This window comes from Aotus nancymaae, unplaced genomic scaffold (genome assembly GCF_030222135.1).
Source record: "Aotus nancymaae isolate 86718 unplaced genomic scaffold, 86718_ANA_hifiasm-v0.15.2.pri h1tg000059l, whole genome shotgun sequence".
In the NCBI taxonomy this organism is placed as follows: Eukaryota; Metazoa; Chordata; class Mammalia; order Primates; family Aotidae; genus Aotus; species Aotus nancymaae.
Window position 1 is genome coordinate 61,858,561 of NW_026988473.1, and position 21,817 is coordinate 61,880,377.

A 21,817-nucleotide genomic window follows, 5' to 3' on the forward strand; every position below is an offset into this window, starting at 1 on the left:
AGCCAATGTGCCCAGCCAGGTCTTTTAAAAATATCTCCATGTACCTGCTTCATATGCTCAATTTTTCCACTAGCTTCTTTAACACATACAATATGGTTATAACCATTGTTTTAAGTTTTTACCTACTATTTCTACCACCTCTGGTTTTGTTTATCATCTATTATCATAATTTCTGGATCCATTTCTACTGATTTCTCAGGCTGGAGATGGGGATTCACCATGTTGGCCAGGATGGTCTAGATCTCTTGACCTTGTGATCTGCCCACCTCAGCCTCCCAAAGTGCTGGGATTACAGGTGTGGGCCACCGTGCCCGGCCGAGACTTCCAAGTTTTTATACTGGAAGTCCTGTATCCCAAGAAAATCTTTGGTCCCAAGAAAGAAACCCTGCATCCCAAGAAAGTCCCTGACAACCCACAATTGCTGATCAAGCTACTATGCAGGGAAGGGGCCCATCTATATCAGACCTGGACTTGGAGAAGGATGAACGTCTACATGTATCCTCCTTTAGAGGACAAGTTCTACATTAGGCTGAGAAGCAGAACCAGAACTGAGACTCTCATGCAAGTGGTTTATTGATGGAGTGCCCTTAGGAGAAGGGGAGTGAGGGAAGCAGTGTAGGGCAGACGAAAAAAACTAAGTAAGAATGTGCTCTCAGAAGACTGACTTCAGCTCGTTCCATGAGAAGCTCTGGAATAGGAAGTTCCTTGATGTAAGAGGTCACTCTTTTGTACCTCCATATGGGAGGCAGCAATTCTTTTCTAGAGATGGTCTCAAAATTAGAGTACATCAAAATCACTTGGAGGGTTTGGTAAACCAGAATGCTGCGCCAACCCCCAGAGATTCTGATTCAACAGGTCTGAGAATTTGTATTTCCAGCAAGTTCACAGGTAATGCTGATGCTGCACTTTGAAAACCTCCACTCTAGAGAAGAGGACAGGTGTGAGGTTTTAGTACCCACAGCATCTGGCAAAGGAGATCAGGAAAGCAACTACTACCACATGAAAGCACATGCCAGAGCTAGATGGATTGGACCACAAGCTGGGGCTACGTAGACTACATCTTTAGGTCAGAACATCTGATTCACGGTATCTTGTTTGTTTCTGTTGTCATCCCTTGTATGTTTCTGTTGTCATCTCTTGCCAAAGCATTGTTGAAACATTCTTACTTGGCCTTGTTATTGGACTTCAAGAGAAGGGTCTGGAAGTTACACGAGGCTTTAAAGAGGGAGCAGCTGCAAGTTGCTAGGCAAATATAGTGGCATCAGTTGCAATGGAGTGGAAAGTCCTTAAATGGAAAATTAATACTTAGAGGCAACACTCTAAATCAACCTTGGAAATTGCCTGATGTTTGTGAAAGTAAAAGAAAATGGCTTTGATGGCAACTTTTAATTTCATAAGCCATGCCAGAACTCATGACAGTCTCCGCTCCTGAGGATCACCACCAGGTGAAGGTGAACGAATAAATGTTAAAATTGATTTTGGTGGTTTTGGCGGCGTATACCAGGAAGAGGTTGTAGACCGCCTTGTACCCCTGGGCCTTTATGTCCATCGCCAGGCAGTACAGGAGGTCACTGCTGTCTAGGGCCGCCTTCCAGGGCCCAAACTTGACAACGGACTTCTCCTTATCCTGCAGAAAACGCAGGACCTCTGAATAATATGCATCCTGTTCCTCAGTTTCCACCAGGCACACAAGCACGCTGGATTTCCGCGCTGTTATGGCCTCTGCGCGCGCCAGGCGCACCATGAGTTCCAGGCTCTCGCTGTAGCCTGGCACTTGCAGCAAAAACTGCTTCCGAGACACCTGCTCACCAAAAATCTCTGGCATGTCCTCCAGCAGCTTGACCAAAGGCCTGATTTCGTAGAACTGAGCCTCACGGTACACTTCAGGGATGTGCTGCGTGGGCACTTGCCCAATGCGCAGGTAGTCCAGGATGGGTCTGAAATAGGTGCCGGGACGGTCAATGAAGAAGCGACCCTCCGCGTCTGTGCAGGCCTTGGCTGAGCTAGAGAACATCTCTGCCAATTTTGAGCCCGGGAACTTTCTCAGGGTGCCCAGGGTGGTGGTGTAGAACTCACCCCCCACGTTCAGCTCCACAACGGTAGACATCTAGGGGCACAAAAGGCAGAGTAAACCACACGCCATCTCCCCTGAGCTCATGACTCATTTTTATCCAAAGAATAACTGGATAAAAAACTTAGGGGAGCCATAATGATTGGCTTCAGCTAGTGAAAGGTCCATCTTACTGAAGACTGTTATATTTATGCTGTGTTGCTCCAGTGAGTGTGCTTTTGGGTTTTTTTTTTTTTGGATGGTGTCTCGCTCTGTCACCCAGGCTGGAGTGTAGTGGTGCAATCTCGGCTCACTGCAACTTTTGCCTCAGTTCAAGCAAATCTCCTGCCTCAGCCTCCCAAGTAGCTGGGACTACAGGCATGCACCATCATGCACAATTAATTTTTGTATTTTTAGTAGAAGCGAGGTTTCGCCATGTTTGCTAGACTGGTCTCGAGCTCCTGACCTCAAGTGATCCACCCGCTTCAGCCTTCCAAAGTGCTGGGATTACAGGTGTGAGCCACTGCACCTGGCCAAGAGTGGACATTTTAAGGAGAAAAAAAAAGGACTCTATTTGAAAAAAGAATACCCATTCAAGCCTCTTAATTTTAGGTCATAGAATGTTATGGATGCAGGCCAGGCGCAGTGGCTCACACCTGTAATCCCAGCACTTTGGGAGGCTGAGTTGAGGCAGGCACATCACCTAAGGTAAGGAGTTTGAGAAGAGCCTGGCCAACTTGGTGAAACCCCGTCTCCACTAAAAATACAAAAATTAGCTGGGTGTGATGGCACAGCCTGTAATCCCAGCTACTCAGGAGGCTGACGCAGGAGAATCGCCTGAACCTGGGAGGCAGAGGTTGCAGTGAGGCAAGATCACACCACTGCACTCCAGCCTGGGCGACAGAGTGAGACTCCATCTCAAAAAACCAACAATAACAACAACAATTATAACAAAAGAATGTTATGGGAAGAGGCTGCCATGGAAGGAAGTCTCAGCAATAATACTTCCAAAGTCTGTGGCCTTTGGCAAGCCTTTTGGCCTCTCAAGGCCTCAATTTCCTTATCTATAAAATGGGGATATTGGCCAGGTATGGTGGCTCATGCCTGTAATCCCAACACTTTGGGAGGCCAAGGCGGGAGGATCACTTGTGGCCAGGAGTTGGAGACCAGCCTGGGCAACATAGCAAGACTCCATCTCTATTTATTTTTATTTTTATTTTTAAGATGGAGTTTCACTATATTGGTCAGGCTGGTCTCAAACTCCTGACCTCAGGCGATCTGCCCACCTCAGCCTCCCAAAGGACTGGGATTACAGGTGTGAGCCAGCTTCAATTATTTTTAAAATAGGTTTAAAGAAAAAAAAGATTTTTTTTAAGTAAAGGCCGGGCACAATGCCTCACGCTTATAATCCCAGCACTTTGGGAGGCCAAGGTGGGTGGATCACTTGAGACCAGGAGTTTGAAACCAGCCTGGCCAACATGGTGAAACCCCATCTCTACTATAAATACAAAAATTAGCCAGGCATGGTGGCACGAACTGGTAGTCCCAGCTTCTCAGCAGGCGGAGGCAGGAGAATTGATGGAACCCAGGAGGTGGAGGTTACAATGAGCCAAGATTGCGCCACTGCACTCCAGCATGGAAAACAGAATGAGAGTCCAACTTAAAAAAAAAACAACAGAAGTAAAATGGGGACATGGAGTTTTATAAAGTCAAGATGCTCAACTCTGATCTAAGATTTAATGAAAGGCAGGGGTGAGGGAGGAGGGACACTTCCAATATTTCAGAAAGACTAAAGAAACCATATATGTGTTCATTCAGAAAGCATTTCTTGGGTATTTACTATGTATCCACATTCTGTGTTGTGAGTTGGGAACAAAAATTCTTATTTCATATAGATCAGAAGTTCTGATTAACAGTTGGCATGCCCTTGATTGATTTAAAAATGAAAGTTTTTCTTTTCTTTCTTTCTTTCTCTTTTTTTTTTTTTTTGAGACAGAGTCTCATTCTGTCCCCCAGGCTAGAGTGCGGTGACACGATCTTGGCTCACTACAACGTCAGCCTCCCAGGCTCAAGCAATTCTCATTCCTCGGCCTCCCAAATAGCTGGGATTACAGATGTGCACCACCACACTTGGCTAATTTTTATATTTTTAGTAGAGACAGGGTTTCACCATGTTGGCCAGGCTGGTCTTGAACTCCTGACCTCAAGTCTTCCACCCACCTCAGCCTCCCAAAGTGTTGGGATTACAGGTGTGAACCACAGTGCCTGGCCAGAAAATGGAATTTTTTTTTTTAAGAGATGGTGCCTCATTCTGTTGTTGCCCAGGCTGGGTGTGCAGTGGTATGATCATAACTCACTGCAGCCTTGAACATGGGCTCAAACCATCCTCCTGCCTCAGCCTCCCAAGTAGATGGGGCTACAGGACATTCAACACTGCATCTGGCTACTTAAAAAAATTTTTTTTTTAGAGATGCATCTTACTATGTGGCCCAGGCTGCTCTTGAACTCCTGGCTTCAAGACTTCCTCCTGCCTCAGCCTCCCAAGCAGGTGGGATTACAGGTGCAAGCCACCACACCCAGCAAAAATGGAATTTGTTTGACAAATGTTTTTCAAAATATTGGCCCATGGGACTTAAATAATAACAAGAATATTTTTGGTAGCGAAAGGCCAGTAACTCTACATAGTATGGGTGTAAAACTGCTTCATAAACTGTGAAGTATGGTGCAAATGCAAGTTAAGTTTGGCTGTTCCACAGAACTTTTAGAGGCCACCTCTATGTGCCAGACCCTGGGCTGAGCACTAAGGATGTGGGTGGTATCTGCCTGGAGATACTCACAGGTTGGTGGGAAGAGGGATATGGAAACAGACAGTCTAGTAACTCTGCGTAGGGCTTTAAATGCATTATCTAATTTAATCCTCACAACACTTCCATGAAGAATGTATTAAATCTCCATTTTGCAGAAGAAGAAACTAAGGCTTAAAGAGATGAAGAAAGTTGCCTGAGACTGGCTATTAAGTGATGATGGCAGAATTTGAACTCAGGTCCATTTTATTCCAAGCTTGAGCTCTTAGCCATTACATAAATTACCTTCAGTCTTCCAATACCTTCACTTTTCATTCCCTTAGTGACTCATTCATTCAACAAAATGTATGTTGGGCCTGTTATATGCAAACCTTGTGCCAAGCAGAAGAACAGGATACAGTCCCTGACTTCAAGGAGCTCACAGGCGAGAGAGAGAAACAGATGGCTTAAGCAGGTAGGTGCGGAGAGGGAAGACTCAAAGATAGGAGGGGTCACGTCTTTTTGTGGATGTGTGTTGGAGGCTGTCAGAGAAGGTTTCCTAAGGGATGTGACAGCAGCTGCTGCAGAATGGATGCATGGTGTTAGAGGGAAGGCTGGATTTCCAACCTGAAGATTTTACTACAAGGATAGGGATGCGGACAGGGCTCAGGAATGTCCCTCAGTCTGATTTAGGTGTGTCCTCATTCTCAACTGGTCTGTGGGCTCTCCTTCTAAGATTACAGTACCGGAGTTAAGAGAGCCAAAGGCAACCAAACTGCTGGAGAAATCTGATTACCATGGCAACAGCTCCTACCAGGGGACAGTTCTGCTGACTGGAAGAGGGACAGCAGAGGAGAGGATGTATCTTGACAGCAGCCAAACAAAAGAGCTGAGAAAAATAAGCCCAGAACCTCCTTTCTTCCATAAACCTCAAGGCCCCTTGGCAGGGCTGTTTGGTTAACCCTGGGGTCATCTCTGTAAAGCAGGCAGTTAAATGTGAAGTTGCAGACTTTAACCCTTGAATGAACCAATACGTTCTCTTTACTCCTACACCACCGAAAGCTCCCAGGTCTTCCTAACATCCCCATATTACAGGCAAGGAAAACTCAGAGAGAAGTCACACAGCCAGGATGTGATGAAGTTGGAGCTGGGATGAAACCTGTATTAGCATGACTCCAATACAGTATGAGAGCCTCACCCCATCCTTCCCAACATCCTGCCCCACTACTGCTAGCACATACGTATATGCCCGGGGTCTTCCGCTTTTCTTCTCTGGGACTAAGCTTAGTCATCTGTCAAACAGGGAGACAAAATGGACCAAGAGAACTCTAAGGTCCCCCAGCTCTGAAAGTCTAACAGATCCAATCACATTGAATGTTCTTTCTGAAGCTAATTTCCAGATGCTTCAAAAAATAGGCTGGGTACAGTGGCTCATGCCTGTAATTCCAGCACTTTGGGAGGCTGAGGCAGGAGGATCACTTGAGGCCAGGAGTTCAAGACCTGCCTGGCCAATATGGCAAAACCCCATCTCTCCTAAAAGTACAACAAATTAGCTAGGCTGTGGTGGCACATGCCTGTAATCCCAGCTACTCAGGAGGCTGAGGCAGGAGAATCATTTGAACTCAGAAGACAGAGGTTGCAGTGAGCCAAGATGGTGCCACCGCTCTCCAGCGTAGGTGACATAGGGAAACCCTGTCTCAAAAAAAAAAAAAAAAAAGCTTCCTGCGCTGACATCTTCAGCACCATGTGTTTATCAAACAAGATCTCAGCCCTGTTCCTGAGCTTCTTTTTGTTTTTTGTTTTTGTTTTTTTGTTGCCATTGTTGTTTTAAAACAAGGTCTCACTCTGTTGCCCAGGTATGTGCCCAGGGCCCTTCGCCTTCCTTCTCTGGGAAGTGCAGTGGTGTAATCTTCGCTCACTACAACCTCCACCTCCCAGGCTCAAGCATTCTCCTGCCTCAGCCTCCAGAGTAGCTGGGACTACAGCTAATTTCTGTATTTTTTATAGAGACAGGGTTTCGCCATGTTGGCCAGGCTTGTCTCGAACTCCTGAGCTAGGTGATCCACCCGCTCAAAGTGCTGGGACTACAGGCATGAGCTACCACGCCTGGCTGAGAGTACCTTTTCTGAAGTACATATCTGATCCTGTCACTCCCTCCATTAAACATTTGAGTAACTTTTCATTCCCTTCCAGATAAACTCCAGACTCCATAACAAGGTTTGGAGGTCCTTTGCAACTGGGCTGCTACTTCACCCCTCGCAATTAGCTACCAGAACCACCTGCTGCTCCCTATCCCTCCAATCCAGAGCAGGCCAGGCCCCCTCACCTCCAGAAACTCACTCACTTGCCAACCACACTCCTTTCACTGACCCCACTCATCCTTCAAATGAATTCCTCTGGGAGTCCTTCTGGATTAAGTTGTCTCATTATGATCCCAGAAGGTCCTACATTACTGTACTTCCACTGGCCTGGCCGTTCTTCCCTTGTAATTCTCTGTTCATTCATTGACTGTGAGGTTCCTGGCCAAGTGCTGTGTTTCATGCCTGTAATCCCAGCATTTTGGGAGGCTGAGGCAGGGAGATTGCCTGAGCCTACAAGTTTGACACCAGCCTGGAGTCTCCACCAGGCGTTCAAGACCAGCCTGGGTCTCACCAACATGGCAAGATTTTAACAAACAAACAAACAAAAAGGCTGTGAGGCTCCCAAGGGAGGGGACTATCCTCTCATTTACAGGAGCACCTAGTATTCTGTTCAAGGCCAATCTTGCCCTACCTGGCATCATGCACAGTGCGCTACACTTCCCCAGTAATTCATTCAGGCACTTATTGAGCACCTAGGGTGGTCCTGGCACTAGGCATGTGGCTTTGTCAATAGCCAACAACAATGACGTGATCGTGGCCCTATTAGGGAGAGCCACACCGCCCTGCTGCTGGATCTGCTTTCCCTTCCTCCAGGTCTTCAGCGTGGCTCTCAGTCCAGGAGAGAATCTGAATGTTCTGCTCTCAGAGTGCACCCAGCCTTCCAGCCTTTTCTCCCATCCTCCTTCCCTACTCCCCTCACCCAAGCCTGGGGAGCAGGCAGGCAAGCAGGGGGATTCAGGACCCAGCCAGAGGGCAAGGGTAGGCTGGAGACATCGGGGCTGCAGGTGAGGGAAAGATCCTCTGGCCAAGCTGGTTGGATGGGTTTCTCCCACCGAGAGCAAGGGAAAGGGGAGGGGCAGAGGAGGAGCCGTGGACTAAGACAAGCTGAGGGAAGAGAGAGGAGACACCTGGAAAGGAAATAAAGACACGAGGCGCGAAAGGAGAGCGATCAGAGCAGGAGGGGCAGCAAAGAGAGAAGAGAGGGCCCAGCCGGAGGTGAAGGGAGACAGCGGCCAGAAGCAGGGGGCTCGGGCTGCTGGGAGGGACGGGCGGGAGAAACTGGAAGAGAGGGAAGAGGCCGAGGGTAGAGGCGCGGGGACGCAGCTGGCCTCGCACTTACCGTCGGCCGCCCGGGCCGAGGAGACTGGGGCAGAGGGGTCTGGCTCGTCATCCTGCCCTCTGGCCGCTCCACTGCTCAGCCCCGCCACGTGCAGATCACTTGGGCCAGCGGAAGTGCTCCTGGATCCCGCCCCTAGGTAAAGACACCTAGGCTCTAGGCGGGACAGGGCTTGGCCAGGCGTGGTTTGCAGTAAGACCGGGGCAAGTGCGAAAGGAAATGAACAGTCTCATTTTTTTTTTTTCAAATTGGGTATTCTTTCTTTAGTTCCGACTCTGCCACCAGTTTGCAGTACCGCCTTAGACAAGTCCCTGCCCCTCTCTGGGCCTTGGTTCTCCTCCTATAATATGGCGGGGTGTTGTGTATTTTTTGAGATAAGCTCTGTGATCCTGTCTTGCTTGATGCTATGGCAACAAAAGAATTCAAACAGCCCCTTGCTATTGTCTGTCACTGGATCTTGTTTCCCTTTGGCCTGACTCCAAGAGCAAGCACTGCTTCCTTCTGCCCTCCCCTCACTCACTCCCCTCTGTTCTTCCTAAGACAACACAGCCGCCAGCCCCCTCCCCTCCAGGCAGCTGGGCTTCGGGCCAGCCAGCCAAATGGCAGCTGGGACTCAGATAAAAGGGCCCTCAGAAGGCTGCCTGTGGCAGAGTGCCCAGCTTAGCCCAGCCCAGGCTTGGCAGCCCAGGGCCCAGCTGTGCCACGAGGCATCCTGCCCACCTACTCCCATACAAGGCTCCCTTTGTGAGTCCTGCAGAGAGGGAGACCCCTGCCAACCCACAAGGACCCTCTTCCCCTCCCTCTGCTCCATACCCACTTGAGAAATAGTCAAGTCTGTAGAGAATGGTCCAGAACTAAAAACAGATTGACCTGACTGTGCCAGGCACTTTGGAGACCTTTATCCCATTGACTCTTCAGAATAACGCTCATAGCAAGTAATGCTTTTTATTTTTATTTTTTATTTTTTTGAGACAGAATCTCACTCTGTCACCCAGGCTCTAGGCTGGAGTGCAGTGTCACTAACACAGCTCACTGCAGACTCAACATCCTGGACTCAAGCGATCCTTCTGCCTCAGCCTCCCAAGTAGCTGGGATTACAGCTAATGCCCAGCTAATTTTTTTTTACTTTTTGGTAGAAATGGTGTCTCACTATGTTGTCCAGGCTGGTCTCAAATTTCCAGGCTCAAGCAATCCTTCCACCTCAGTCTCCCAAAATACTGAGATTACAGGTGTAAGCCACCATGCCTGGAATCCCTTTTTACTTATTTGTTTATTTTTAACTTTTATTTATTTATTTTTTTGAGACAGAGTCTCGCCCTGTTGCCCAGGCTGGAGTGCAATGGCGTGATCTCGGCTCACTGCAACCTCCGCCTCCTGGGTTCAGGTGATTTTCCTGCCTCAGCCTCCTGAGTAGCTGAGATTACAGGCACCCACCACCATGCCTGGCTTTTTTGTATCTTTAGTAGAGACAGGGTTTCACAGGTTGGCCAGGCTGATCTTGAACTCCTGACCTTGTGACCCACCCGCCTTGGCCTCCCAAAGTGCTGGGATTACAGGTGTGAGCCACCATGCCTGGCCTGTTTATTTTTTAAATTTATTCTATTTATTTATTTATTTTGATACAGTGTCTTGCTCTGTTGCCCAGGCTGGAGTGCAGTGGTATGATCTCCACTGTGGGGTGCAGTGGTGTGGAGTGCTCAATGCAACCTCTGCCTCCAGGGTTCAAGCAATTCTCCTGCCTCAGCCTCCAAGTAGCTGGGATTATAGGCACCTGACATCACACCTGGCTAATATATATATATATATATGAGTAGAAATGGGGTTTCACCATGTTGTCCAGGCTGGTCTGGAACTCCTGACCTCAAGTGATCTGCCCACCTCACCCTCCCAAAGTGCTGGTATTATTGGCGTGAGCCACTGTATCCAGCTTGCAATCCCTTTTTAGAGAGGAGGAACACATATTTGCCTACTATGTGTCAATCATGGCACCAGGCACTGGGGAAAGAGCAGTGAACCAGGGGACATGACCTAACCTCATGGGGCTCATTCTCGGATGTACTTGAACAGCCACAGAAATGAATATCTGGTTTCACAGTGTGAGCAGTGCTCTGAGAAGAAAGAGTAAGAAACTATAGATACGTCCAGGTGCAGTGGCTGACGCCTGTAATCCTAGCATTTTGGGAGGCTGAGGAGGGCGGATCACAAGATCAGGAGTTTGAGACCAGTCTGACCAACATGGTGAAACCCCGTCTCTACTAAAAATACAAAAATTAGTTGGGCGTGGTGACATGCACCTGTAATCCCAGCTACTCAGGAGGCTGAGGCAGGAGAATCACTTGAACCTGGGAGGCAGAGGTTGCAGTGAGCCAGGATCGTGCCACTGCACTCCCGCCTGGGTGACAAAGCAAGACTCCATCTCAGGATAAAAACAAAAAAAAGAAACTATAGACATGGATAGGTATGCTAAAGAGCCTGTAGGTAATGGTGGATCACAGATAATGGTGAACCAATGTGTCCTCCCTTCCCTCCCGGAAGTCCCCCACTCCACCCAGGGAATTCTTTTTTTTTTTTTTTAAATTATCTTTTTTTTATTTTTTAAAAAGACAGGGTTTCGCCATGTTGGTCAGGCTGGTCTTGAACTCCCAACCTCAGGTGATCCACCCGCCTTGGCCTCCAAAGTGCTTGGATTACAGGCATAAGCCACCATGCCCGGCCGGAATTCTTTATTTAAAAGCAAGTCCCCTGAACTCTGGGAGCCTCATATTCTTCAGTTCAAAAATGAGAGTTGTAATGCCCCTACCGTTTCTGGGAGGCCCTGTACCATTAGTGCCAGGCACAGGCAGGCACAGAGAGGAAGTATGGCTGGGCTTCCTTAAAAGCACTCCACTTGATTAGGTCCCAGCCCCGGCAAGCTCCTTTCTGGAGGAAGCAGGCAGCCAGACCTTCTGGATAAGGTTAGAACCTGCTCACTTTCAGTCTTGACTGGAAAAACAGAGAGCATGGCTGGAAACCAGGTATGCCCCCACTTCACCAGCTCATGGGCCTTTTAACCCCAAGAATGTCTCTTGCAAGGAGCAGGAGTCAAGATGCCGAGGCTGGGGAATGGTAATATAAGGTAACCTTTGTTTTACAGGCATTATCTCATGTAATCTTCACAACAACCCTATAAGGAAGACTAAAGGAAGATTAAAATCACCCCCATTTTCCAGGTGATGAAATTGTAGCTTAGGAAGCCTATTTTGCTAAACCAGGATTCAAATTCAGGCAGTCTGACTCCTGGATGTCAACACCCTTCCCTTCCAGGCCAAGACACAAGGTCAGCACTGCCCTACTCCCAGCCTTGCCATCTTTTCTCTATGTCTTCTCTGGGAGAACTTAAAGTGGTCTACTTTTTTTTTTTTTTTTGAGACAAGATCTCAATTTGTCACCCAGTCTGCAGTATAATGGTGCAATGATGGCTTAATGCAGCCTCAACCTCCCGGGCTCAACCATGCCACCCCCAACAGGTAAAGCACCATGCCCAGCCAATTTTTAAATTCTGTGTAGAGCTGGGGGTCTCACTATGTTGCCCAGGCTGGTCTCAAACCCCTGGGCTCAAATCATCCTCCCATTGCAGCCTCCCAAAGTGCTGGAATTACAGGCCTAACCCACGATGCCCAACAATGGTCTACTTCAAATCTACCACTAGGCTGCTGTCAGATCTGGGACCTCAGTTTCCTCATCTGCAAAATGAGGAGGAAACAGTTAGGCTTGATTATGGTTAAGATCCCTTCCAACACTATCAATCTTGGTTCTTTCTAGCATAAGTGGTTTCAGGATAAGCCCTTGAAAGGCATGAGGTACCATTTCCAGTCTTAGGATTAGTCCCTAGAACACACATGTGCAAAGACACTATGTGCACAAGAATGTTTGCTGCACCATCGTTTGCAAAAGCAAAAGACCAGAAGCAGCCTAAATGTCCATCATTTGGGGACTGGTTAAATAAGAGAATATCCACATAGTAGAACACTCTTCCATTATCAAAAATGAGGCAAATCTCTGTGGCTAATATAGGAAAGTCACCAAGATAACAAAGACAGGGGTGGGGTGCTGTGGCTCCCGCCTGAAATCCCAACACTTTGGGAGGCCAAGGAGGGCAGATCACTTTAGGTCAGGAGTTCGAGACCAGCCTGGCCAACATGGTAAAACCCCATCTGTACTAAAAATACAAAAATTAGCCAGGCGCCTGTAGTCCCAGCTACTCAGGAGGCTGTAGTCCCAGCTACTCAGGAGGCTTTAGTCCCAGTTACTCAGGAGACTGAGGCAGGAGAATCGCTTGAACCCAGGAGGCAGAAGTTACAGTGAGCTGAGATCATGCCACTGCACTCCAGCCTGGGCAACAGAGCAAGACTTCATCTCAAAAAAAAAAAAAAAAGCCAGGTGCAGTGGCGTGTGCCTGTAGTCCCAGCTACTCCGGAGGCTGAGGCTGGAGGATCTCTTGAGTCCAGGAGTTCTGGGCTGTAGTGCATTATGCCAATCAGGTGTCCCCACTAAGTTTGGCATCAATATGGTGACCTCCCTGGAGTGGGGGACCACCAGGTTGCCTAAGGAGGGGTGAACCGGCCCAAGTTGGAAATGGAGCAGGTCAAAACTCCCGTGCTGATCAGTAGTGGGATCGCGCCTGTGAATAGCCACTACACTCCACCCTGGGCAACATAGTGAGACCCCATCTCTTAAAAAAAAAATCAGCCAGGCAATGTGGCACACACCAGTAATCACAGCTACTTTGGAGGCTGAGGCATGAGGATTGCTGGAACCTGGAGGCAGAGGTTTTTTGCAGTGAGCTGAGATCGCACCACTGCACTCCAGCCTGGGCAACAGAGGAGACTCCATCTCAAAAAAAAAAAAAAGTTGGCCAGGCACGGTGGCTCATGCCTGTAATCCTAGCACTTTGGGAGGCCAAGGCGGGTGGATCATGAGGTGAAGAGATCGAGACCATCCTGGCCAACATGTTGAAACCTTGTTTCTACTAAAAATACAAAAATTAGCTGGGCATGGTGGTACACGCCTGTAGTCCCAGCTACTTGGGAGACTGAGGCAGTAGAATTGCTTGAACCCAGGAGGTGGAGGTTGCAGTGAGCAGAGATCATACCACTGCACTCCAGCCTGGGTGACAGAGCAAGACTCCGTCTCAAAAAAAAAACAAAAAGATAATGAAGACAACAATAATAAGTGTATATATATATGCACACCATTGCATTGCATTGATAATTCCTGGAAGGGTATAAAGGAGACTTAGCCATCATTACCTCTGGAAAGAGGACTAGGGATACGCCATGGGACAAAAATTACTTTTTTGTTTCTGAAACAGTGTCTTTCTCTGTCACCCAGGCTGGAGTGCAGTGGGTGCCACATCCAGCTCTTTTTTTTTTTTGAGACGGGTTTCACTCTGTCACCCAGGCTGGAGTACAAGGGTGCCACAGTCACGGTTCATCACAGCCTCAATCTCCTGTGGGGATCAAGAGATCCCCCAACCTCAGCCTCCTGAGTAGCTGGGACTACAGGCACACACCACCGTGCCTGGCTAGTTTTTAAATTTTCTGTAGTGACAGGGACTTTCTATGTTGACCAGACTGATCTCCTGGGCTCAAGCAGTTCTCTAGCCTTGGCCTTCCAAAATGTTGGAATTACAGGTGTGAGCCACTGTGCCTGGGGGAAAATTACTTTTTATTGTATATTATTTTATACTGTCTTAATCTCTCTCTCTCTCTCCCCCCTCTCTCTTTTACCCAAACAGTCTGTATGGGTGTTTTTTTTTTGAGACGGAGTTTCGCTCTTGTTACTCAGGCTGGAGTGCAATGGCGCGATCTCGGCTCACCACAACCTCCGCCTCCTGGGTTCAAGCAATTCTCCTGCCTCAGGCTCCCAAGTAGCTGGGACTACAGGCATGCGCCACCAAGCCCAGCTAATTTTTTTGTATTTTTAGTAGAGACAGGGTTTCACCGTGTTGACCAGTATGGTCTCTATCTCTTGACCTCGTGATCCACCCGCCTCGGCCTCCCAAAGTGCTGGGATTACAGGCGTGAACCACCGTGCCCGGCCTTCTTTTCTTTTTTTTAAGTCATGTTTAGAAGACAGATTGTGTGACCTGGGTTCAAGTCCTGGCCTTGACATTAACTACATGGTCTTGAACAAATCTCATCTTTTCGCTGGACTAAGTAATTTTTCAGGCCCTTTCAGTGCAGAAGTGGGAAGGGACAGCCCACCTGTTTTCGAGACAGTCTGAGTCATCCCCAAACAGACTACAGCCAAGCAGGGAAGCCTGCTCACCACAGCCTCAGTGGTCTCAATCCCTGTCACCTGAGTTTATGGGCCATGAGCACCCCGAGGTAACCTGTGGTAAAAACATGCAACATTTCCACCCTGCTTTTACTCACTCTCCTTTGTAAAGAACCATGGCTTTCCTTTGGGGGCCATTCTCTCCTTTACTCCCTACTGCCACCATCTCGCCACCATATGTAGCCTGAGATTCAAGTTAACCTACAAAGGAAAATAGAACTAAGAGGTCATGAGAACCTGGTTGCTGGCTCTGCCTTTATCATTTGAGCACTGATAAAGCTCTGCCTAAGGCCCTACCCCTGGAGTTTCCAGTTAGGTAACCGAGGGTTTTCCTTTTTGACTTAAACCACTTTATATTGGGTATATCTGTCACTTGCATTCTGAAGAGGCCAGCGGGAGTGGAGACCATGCTGTATCTTCTGTTTGTCTCTCCAGATCTACTCCAGCCTTTTCCACCCTTATGGGGTGCATCCACAGGCTCCCATGCCCCCTGGCTTCCAACTGAGTTTGGCCAATGGAAGCTTAGTGGGAGATCAGAGGCAAGAGGAGGCAGAAGCCAGAATATTTCTTCCCAGACCCTCTCCCTGTCAAGTCCCTATACATTGGCTGCATTCCTCTTCTGAAGGCCCCAGCCTCTGTCAGGGACCCTCTCCACACAGCTGTCATCTCAAGTTCTGCTAACTGCCCCCTTCCTCACCCTGTTACTAACCCTGAGGGACTGTACTATCACCTGTTGCTCTCCCCAAACCCTGCCTTACCTTTATAGAGCCGCTTTATGGGCTGGCGCGGCAGCTCCCACCTGTAATCCCAGCACTTTGGGATGCCGAGGCAGACAGAGTACCTGAAGTCAGGAGTTTGAGACCAGCCTGGCCAACAGAGTGAAACCCCATCTCTACTAAAATACAGAAATTAGCTGGGTGTGATGGCAGGTGCCTGTAATCCCAGCTACTTGGGAGGCTGAGGCAGGAGAATTGCTTGAACCCAATAGGTGGGGTTGCGTTGAGCCAAGATTGTGCCACTGCACTTCAGCCTGTGTGACAGAGCGAGACTGTCTCAAAAAAAATAAAGAGTCCCGTTATGAAACTCTCCTGAAATATCCAGCTTAAGAGAGCTATCTATGTTCTGCCTGTATATCTATATGTGGTTTTGAGTGTGTGTGTGCACACATGTGCATGCATTGTGTCTGTGCTGTTCACTTGACAATTAATCTCAAACTAGGACAAGATGGGGGCTGATTTTCACAGGTGCTCACCATGTGCCTGACTCCATGCAGGGCACTTTACATGCACGATTGAGTTTCATCCTCACAATTCTATAAAGTAGATATTTTTAGCCACATTTCACAGAAAATAAAACCAAGGCCCAGAGAGGCGAAGACACTCACCTGAAGTCCCACAGCCAAATAAGTAGAGGCAGGATTCGAAATCCATATACATCTGGCCCTAAAGCCTGTGTCCTTTAGCCTCCTCCGGGCCCTGTTTTCCAAAATGCCTGGCTCATTCTTATACTTTAGTTCTCAGCTTAAATGTTACCTTTCCCAAGAGGCGTTCCGTGACCACTTTATTTGAAGGCTGTCATCACTGATTCTTTTTAGTAAGACACTGCTTTTCCTTCAGGACATGCCTTTGTTTACTGAATGTCCGTCCCAAACTCCATGAGGGCAGCCAGTCTCCATATCTGTGGTTTTGTTCACCACTGTGATCCTGGTGCTGAGCACATGTGACTGCTACATGCTAAGCCCTGGATAAATCGCTGCTAAGCGAAAACGTGGCAAAGGAAAGGAACAGACATTTATTAAGTGGCTGCCCAACAGGCATTTTACACAGTTTGTCTTAAGAAATAATATATGCTGTTGTCCAATTTTGCTAATGAGGAAACCAAAGCCAAAGAAGGAATATGACTTTCCCAAAGTCACAGAGCCATGAGCCAGGGTTCAAAACCAGATCCCTGTGATGCCACAGCTGTGCTCATTCCATGGTGCCCTCTGCCCCTGTTCACGTGTCCACCACAGGGTGAAAGGCAGAGGGGCCAATCAGTAGAACTTACGTGAATCATTCCTGGACAAACAGAAACTGAGGAGCAAACAGCGTCTGTGGCAACCACTCCCCTGAGATAGGCCACTCCCAGACCTCGAGGGCACAGCTCTCCCAACCCAGCCAGGACACATCCTCTTCCCTGTTTGCCCTCAGGCTCTAGGCCTAGCTCCACCCATTCTGTGACCTCCACAAATACTGTTCCTGCCCTGTCTTTGCAGGGCTGCTTGTGGCTGATAACCTGCTTTCCAAGCTCCCAAGGGCCAGCTCCGAGGTCCTAGGCACCAGGTACTGGTGCACCCCTGAGCCCTGTGAGTAGGCCAGTTCACCAACTGGTGCCAATAAAGAAGGGGCCTCCTGCTGAGCCCCCAGAACTATACTCAGCCCAGGCTGGCACCTGGGAGGACCTTTTCCTTCCTCCTCCCTTTGCTCTCAGACCCTGCCCATATTCCACTTTAAAATCATTGCCAGGGCTGGGCACCATGGCTCACGCCTGTAATCCTAGCACTTTGGGAGGCCGAGGTGGGTGGATCACCTGATGTCAGGAGTTCAAGACCAGCCTGGCCATCATGGTGAAACCCCATCTTTAAAAAAAAAAAAAAAAATCATTGCCTCCATCCAGCCTGGCCAACATGGTGAAAACCCATCTCTACTAAAAATACAAAAATTAGCCAGTATGGTGGCATGTGCCTGTAGTCCCAGCTGCTCAGGAGGCTGAGACATGAGAATCGCTTGAACCCAGAAAGCAGAGGTTGCAGTGAGCTGAGATCATGCCACTGCACTCCAGACTGGGCAACAGGGCAAGACCCTATTTCAAAAATAAATAAATAAATAAGATCACTGCCTTCCTAATGGGGGGCTTCTGGAATGCTGAATAAAGTTCTTTTTTTTTCTTTTTTTTTTGAGACGGAGTTTCCCTCTTGTTACCCGGGCTGGAGTGCAATGGCGCGATCTCAGCTCACCGCAACCTCCGCCTCCTGGGTTCAGGCAATTCTCCTGCCTCAGCCTCCTAAGTAGCTGGGATTACAGGCATGCGCCACTATGCCCAGCTAATTTTTTGTATTCTTAATAGAGACGGGGTTTCACCATGTTGACCAGGATGGTCTCGATCTCTTGACCTCGTGATCCACCCGCCTCGGCCTCCCAAAGTGCTGGGATTACAGGCGTGAGCCACCGCACCCGGCCTAATTTTATTTATTTTTATGTATATTTTTATTTTTGAGACAAGGTCTCGCTCTGTCGCTCAGGCTGGAATGCAGCGGTGTAATCATAACTCACTGTGGCCTCCAACTCCTGGCCTCAGGCGATCCTCCTACCTCAACCTCCCAAGTATCAGGGCCTATAGGCATGTACCACCACTGCTGGCTAATTTTTTTTTTTTTAAGGAGGAATGGGGGTCTTATTCTGTTGCACAGGCTGATCTCAAACTCCTGAGCTCGAGAAATCCTCCTGCTTTAGTCTCCTAAAGGCCTGGGATTTTTTTTTTTTTTTTTTTTTTTTTTTGACATAGGGTCTCACTCTGTCACCCAGGCTGGAGTGCAGTGACATGATCGTAGGTCACTGCAGCCTGGGCTCAAGTGATCCATCTCAGCCTCTCAAACATGCCAGCTAATTTTTAAATTTTTTGTAGAAAAGAGTTCTTGCCATCTTGCCCGGGCTGGTCTTTAACTCCCAAGCTCAGGCAATCCTCCTGCCTCGGCCTTCCAAAGTGCTGGGATCACTGGCATGAGCCATGGCTCCTGGCCTTGTTACACTTTTATCATTTATTAATTATTTTTTTCGAGACAGAGTCTCACTTTGTCACCCAGGCAGGAGTGCAGTGGCACAATCTCGGCTTACTGCAACCTCCACCTCCCAGGTTCAAACGATTCTTGTGCCTCAGCCTCCCAAGTAGCTGGGATTACAGGCGCCTGCCACCATGCCCAGATGATTTTTGTATTTTTAGTAGAGATAGGGTTTCATCATGATGGCCAGGCTGGTCTTGAACTCCTGGCCTCAAGTGATCTGCACACCTTGGCCTCTCAAAGTGCTGGGATTACAGAAGTGAGCCCCCATGCCTGGCCTCTGTTACACTTTTAATGCACACACCCTATGTCCCAGCAGCCCCACCCCTGGCGTTTCCTTCTACCAAAATATTCTCATGTGTATTATGTAGTAAAGTATTTGTTGCAATGTGGTTTGTATTATCCACAAAATAGGAATATACTCAATATCCATCGGTAGACAATGGTTAGATAAAATGATGATATCTCTTGCTATGGATTAACATTCATCCACTAAAAAAGAATGAGGTATTCAGAGAAACTGTGGGAAGTAGAAAAGTTCCTCTTTAAAGTTTCCTTTCTTGTTAAAGAATAAATCATAAGTGTGCTAATAACTCTTAACTCTTTGTTAAGCCCTATCCTATGAAGCTGTTAGACATGCCGTGCTTACAGGCACGTAGTACATTCTATGTCCCTGTACTTTAACCAAGATATCTGTGCTGGACGTGCTCACAGACGTGCTCACCATTGCTTTTACCCGTTTAGAAAAACTTGAAGTTGTTAGCCAATTGGGTTTTAGTTTAGATCGTGAGGTCTGGCTCCAGCCAAGGAGATCAGACGCAGCAGCAAGGACAACCCCAAACGCGTAAGGGACAAACATGTCTGCTTTTCCTTTGTTCATTGTACTCTTGTGGCATGATGGCTAGCGAGAGTACTCTTCCTGCAGTGCAGGAAGTAAAAAAGTAAAAATTGCTTTGCTGAGAGATCCTTTGTCTCAGTGCTCATTTTTCTTTGTGGCACTGAGCATCTGTTTCCAACAGAAACCAAAAGTGATTTGTAGTGCTGGGATTACAGAGTGGGCCACCACACCCAGCCTATGTGTGCTTTTCATATGAAACAATTAAACATACTCAATAAAAGAAATACCATCCTTGCTTGCAAAGAGCTCAGCATCAAGTGAGGGGATAGATTGTGACAGAGGGAATGCCAGCAGAACACCTTGTGACAGGGTGGTGGTAGCACAGTGGAGGGGCCCCTCGAACCCACTCGTGGGGCTTCAGGGAAGGCCTCCTGGAGCAGGTGACATTTTGACTCGGGTTGTCTAAGATCAAGAGGTATTGGCCAAGTGGAGAAGCAGAGGCAGGATTCTTCTGGTGGAAGGCAAGGCAGAGCAGTCTGAGAGAAAGCATGCGGTTATGGACATACCCGTGCAGCCCACACGCAGCTGACAGAGAGGGAAGGGTTTCGTTCAGGGAATGATGGGCAGCTTTGTCTTGGGTGGATCCTCTGAGAAGGTCTCTTCTGGCTCGAGGTGAGAGACACCCTGAATAGCTCCAGGCAAAGTCTGGAAACTAATGTGATATAAATGAAGACTTTCCAGTAGCCTCAGAATTTCAGCTGAGGCCCCAAAGGCAGAAACAAGGCCAGAGTTGCTGACCCTCAAGTGAGGCTGGACCACCCACCTAGGACTCCCCAGAAGGGAGAACAGAGTGAAAATCCACCTCTGCACCTACTTCCTGACCACAAAGGGAGGTGACATACCCAGAAGCTGGAGGGAAAATTTCTCTGGACAGAGTTGTCAATGTGCTCCCTCAGCCTGTTCCCCAGCCCACACCCCAAAACAGGGAGTAGAGGGTGGTCCTCTCCCTCACCTCTAACCAGGTGAGCGAGGCTTTAGGAGAACTATCTGAGGAGTCTTGGAGGTGGAGGCTCTAGGGTCTGGAATCTGCCTGGCACCTGGCAGGGGGTGGAGGAGCTGGTAGGCAGGGGCTGCACTGCCAGCTGCGTGCTTCCTGTGACCCACATGTGGACCCCACAGAAGAATCATCCTGAAAGGGGCATGGTGGAAGAAAGCTTCCTTCTAGGGGTGAGGGGACTCTGGCAGAATGAGACTGGAGGTGTGAGGAGGGATGCAGTGCAGTAGCTGAGGGGCAGTAAGTGTAACCCCCAGTGGGTTTTTCCACCCAGTGCACAGACAAAACCAATTCACTGAGACCACACAGCACTGCAATAAAGAAATAGTTTAATTGCCATGAGGCCAGCCATGCCACACAGGAAATGGAATTATTACTCAAATTGTTAGCAATAATGAATCTGTACAGTCTGTAGTAACCTCCATTCTTGCCTCCTCAGAGGAAAGATTTAGTCAGAGGGGCATAAAGCAGAGGGAGAGAACGAGGCAAGTTTTAGAGCAGGAGTGAAAGTTTATTAAAAAGTTTTAGAGCAGGAACAAAAGGAAGTAAAGTACACTTGGAAGAGGACCAAGCAGGCGACTTGAGAGATCCGTGTCCGGTCTGACATTTGACCTGGGGTTTTATACCTTGGCATGCTTCCGTGGTTTTGTGTCTCCCCTCCCTTGATATTTCCTTGGTGTGGGCTGTCCATGTGCACAGTGGCCTGTCAGCACTTGGGAGGGGCTGCATATACAGTGTGTTTACTGAAGTTGTGCACATGCTCATTTGAGGCATTTTTCTCTTACCAGTCAAGTGTTCCTAGAGGAAGGTCACACACAAGTTAAGCTCTGCCATTTTGCCTCTTAGGTGTGAATGCTTGAGCCCACTCACCCAACTCCTGAGATCTTTTTGAGACAGGGTCTTGCTTGGTTGCCCAGGCTGGTGTGCGATGGCACAAACATAGCTCACTGCATCCTTGACCTCCCAGGCACAAGCGATCCTCTTGCCTCAGGCCCCAGGTAGCAGGTGTCAGGTTTGTTCTTGGGTTCTTGCTGAGTTTGAAAGGAAGAAACTGAGGCCAGCACAAGAAGATCCAATGTGAAGGGTTTATTCAGGCTCCCGGGCGAGGTTCTGCGGTCCGACAGGAGGGGCCGGAGAAGTCACATGGTCTCCTCTCAGACGTGGGGTTTTATAGGCAGTGAAGGAGCTCGATTGGTTGTGGGAGAGCAGGACTACTATTGGGTAAGGTTACAAGCCTTTGTTTGCATACAGGACTTGGCGGCTATTGGTTAGAATTACTCAGCTGCTATTGGCTAGAAAGACTCAGCTGCTATTGGCTAGAAAGACTCGGCTGCTATTGGCTAGAATCACAAGACCCCGCTTGCATACTGGGTTCTTTAAGGGAAGGCCAGGCTGTGCGAGAAGGGGAGAAGGGAACATGCCCGAGCATGTCCGAGCTTTCGGACAAAGTGGTGGGGTGTGCGTCCGAGCTCCTGGTGAG

General features: G+C 48.4%; 1 protein-coding gene across 1 annotated transcript; it reads right to left on the minus strand.

The window, feature by feature from the left end:
- Nucleotides 1–555: 555 nt before the first annotated feature.
- On the minus strand, nucleotides 556–8,833 carry KCTD14 (potassium channel tetramerization domain containing 14). Its single transcript, XM_012469590.2, has 2 exons — nucleotides 8,314–8,833; nucleotides 556–2,107 (listed from the first exon to the last, which is right to left on the minus strand). Exons 1-2 carry the CDS (start codon nucleotides 8,362–8,364, stop codon nucleotides 1,436–1,438), a joined length of 723 nt encoding a protein of 240 aa, XP_012325013.1. The 5' UTR covers nucleotides 8,365–8,833; the 3' UTR covers nucleotides 556–1,435.
- Nucleotides 8,834–21,817: the final 12,984 nt, after the last annotated feature.

Coding starts and splice junctions, on each gene's coding strand:
- KCTD14 (XM_012469590.2), bottom strand. CDS start 8,364: ATGACGAGCCAGACCCCTCTGCCCCAGTCTCCTCGGCCCGGGCGGCCG. Junction 2,108..8,313: donor CTCGGCCCGGGCGGCCGACG/GTAAGTGCGAGG, acceptor TTGTGCCCCTAG/ATGTCTACCGTTGTGGAGCT.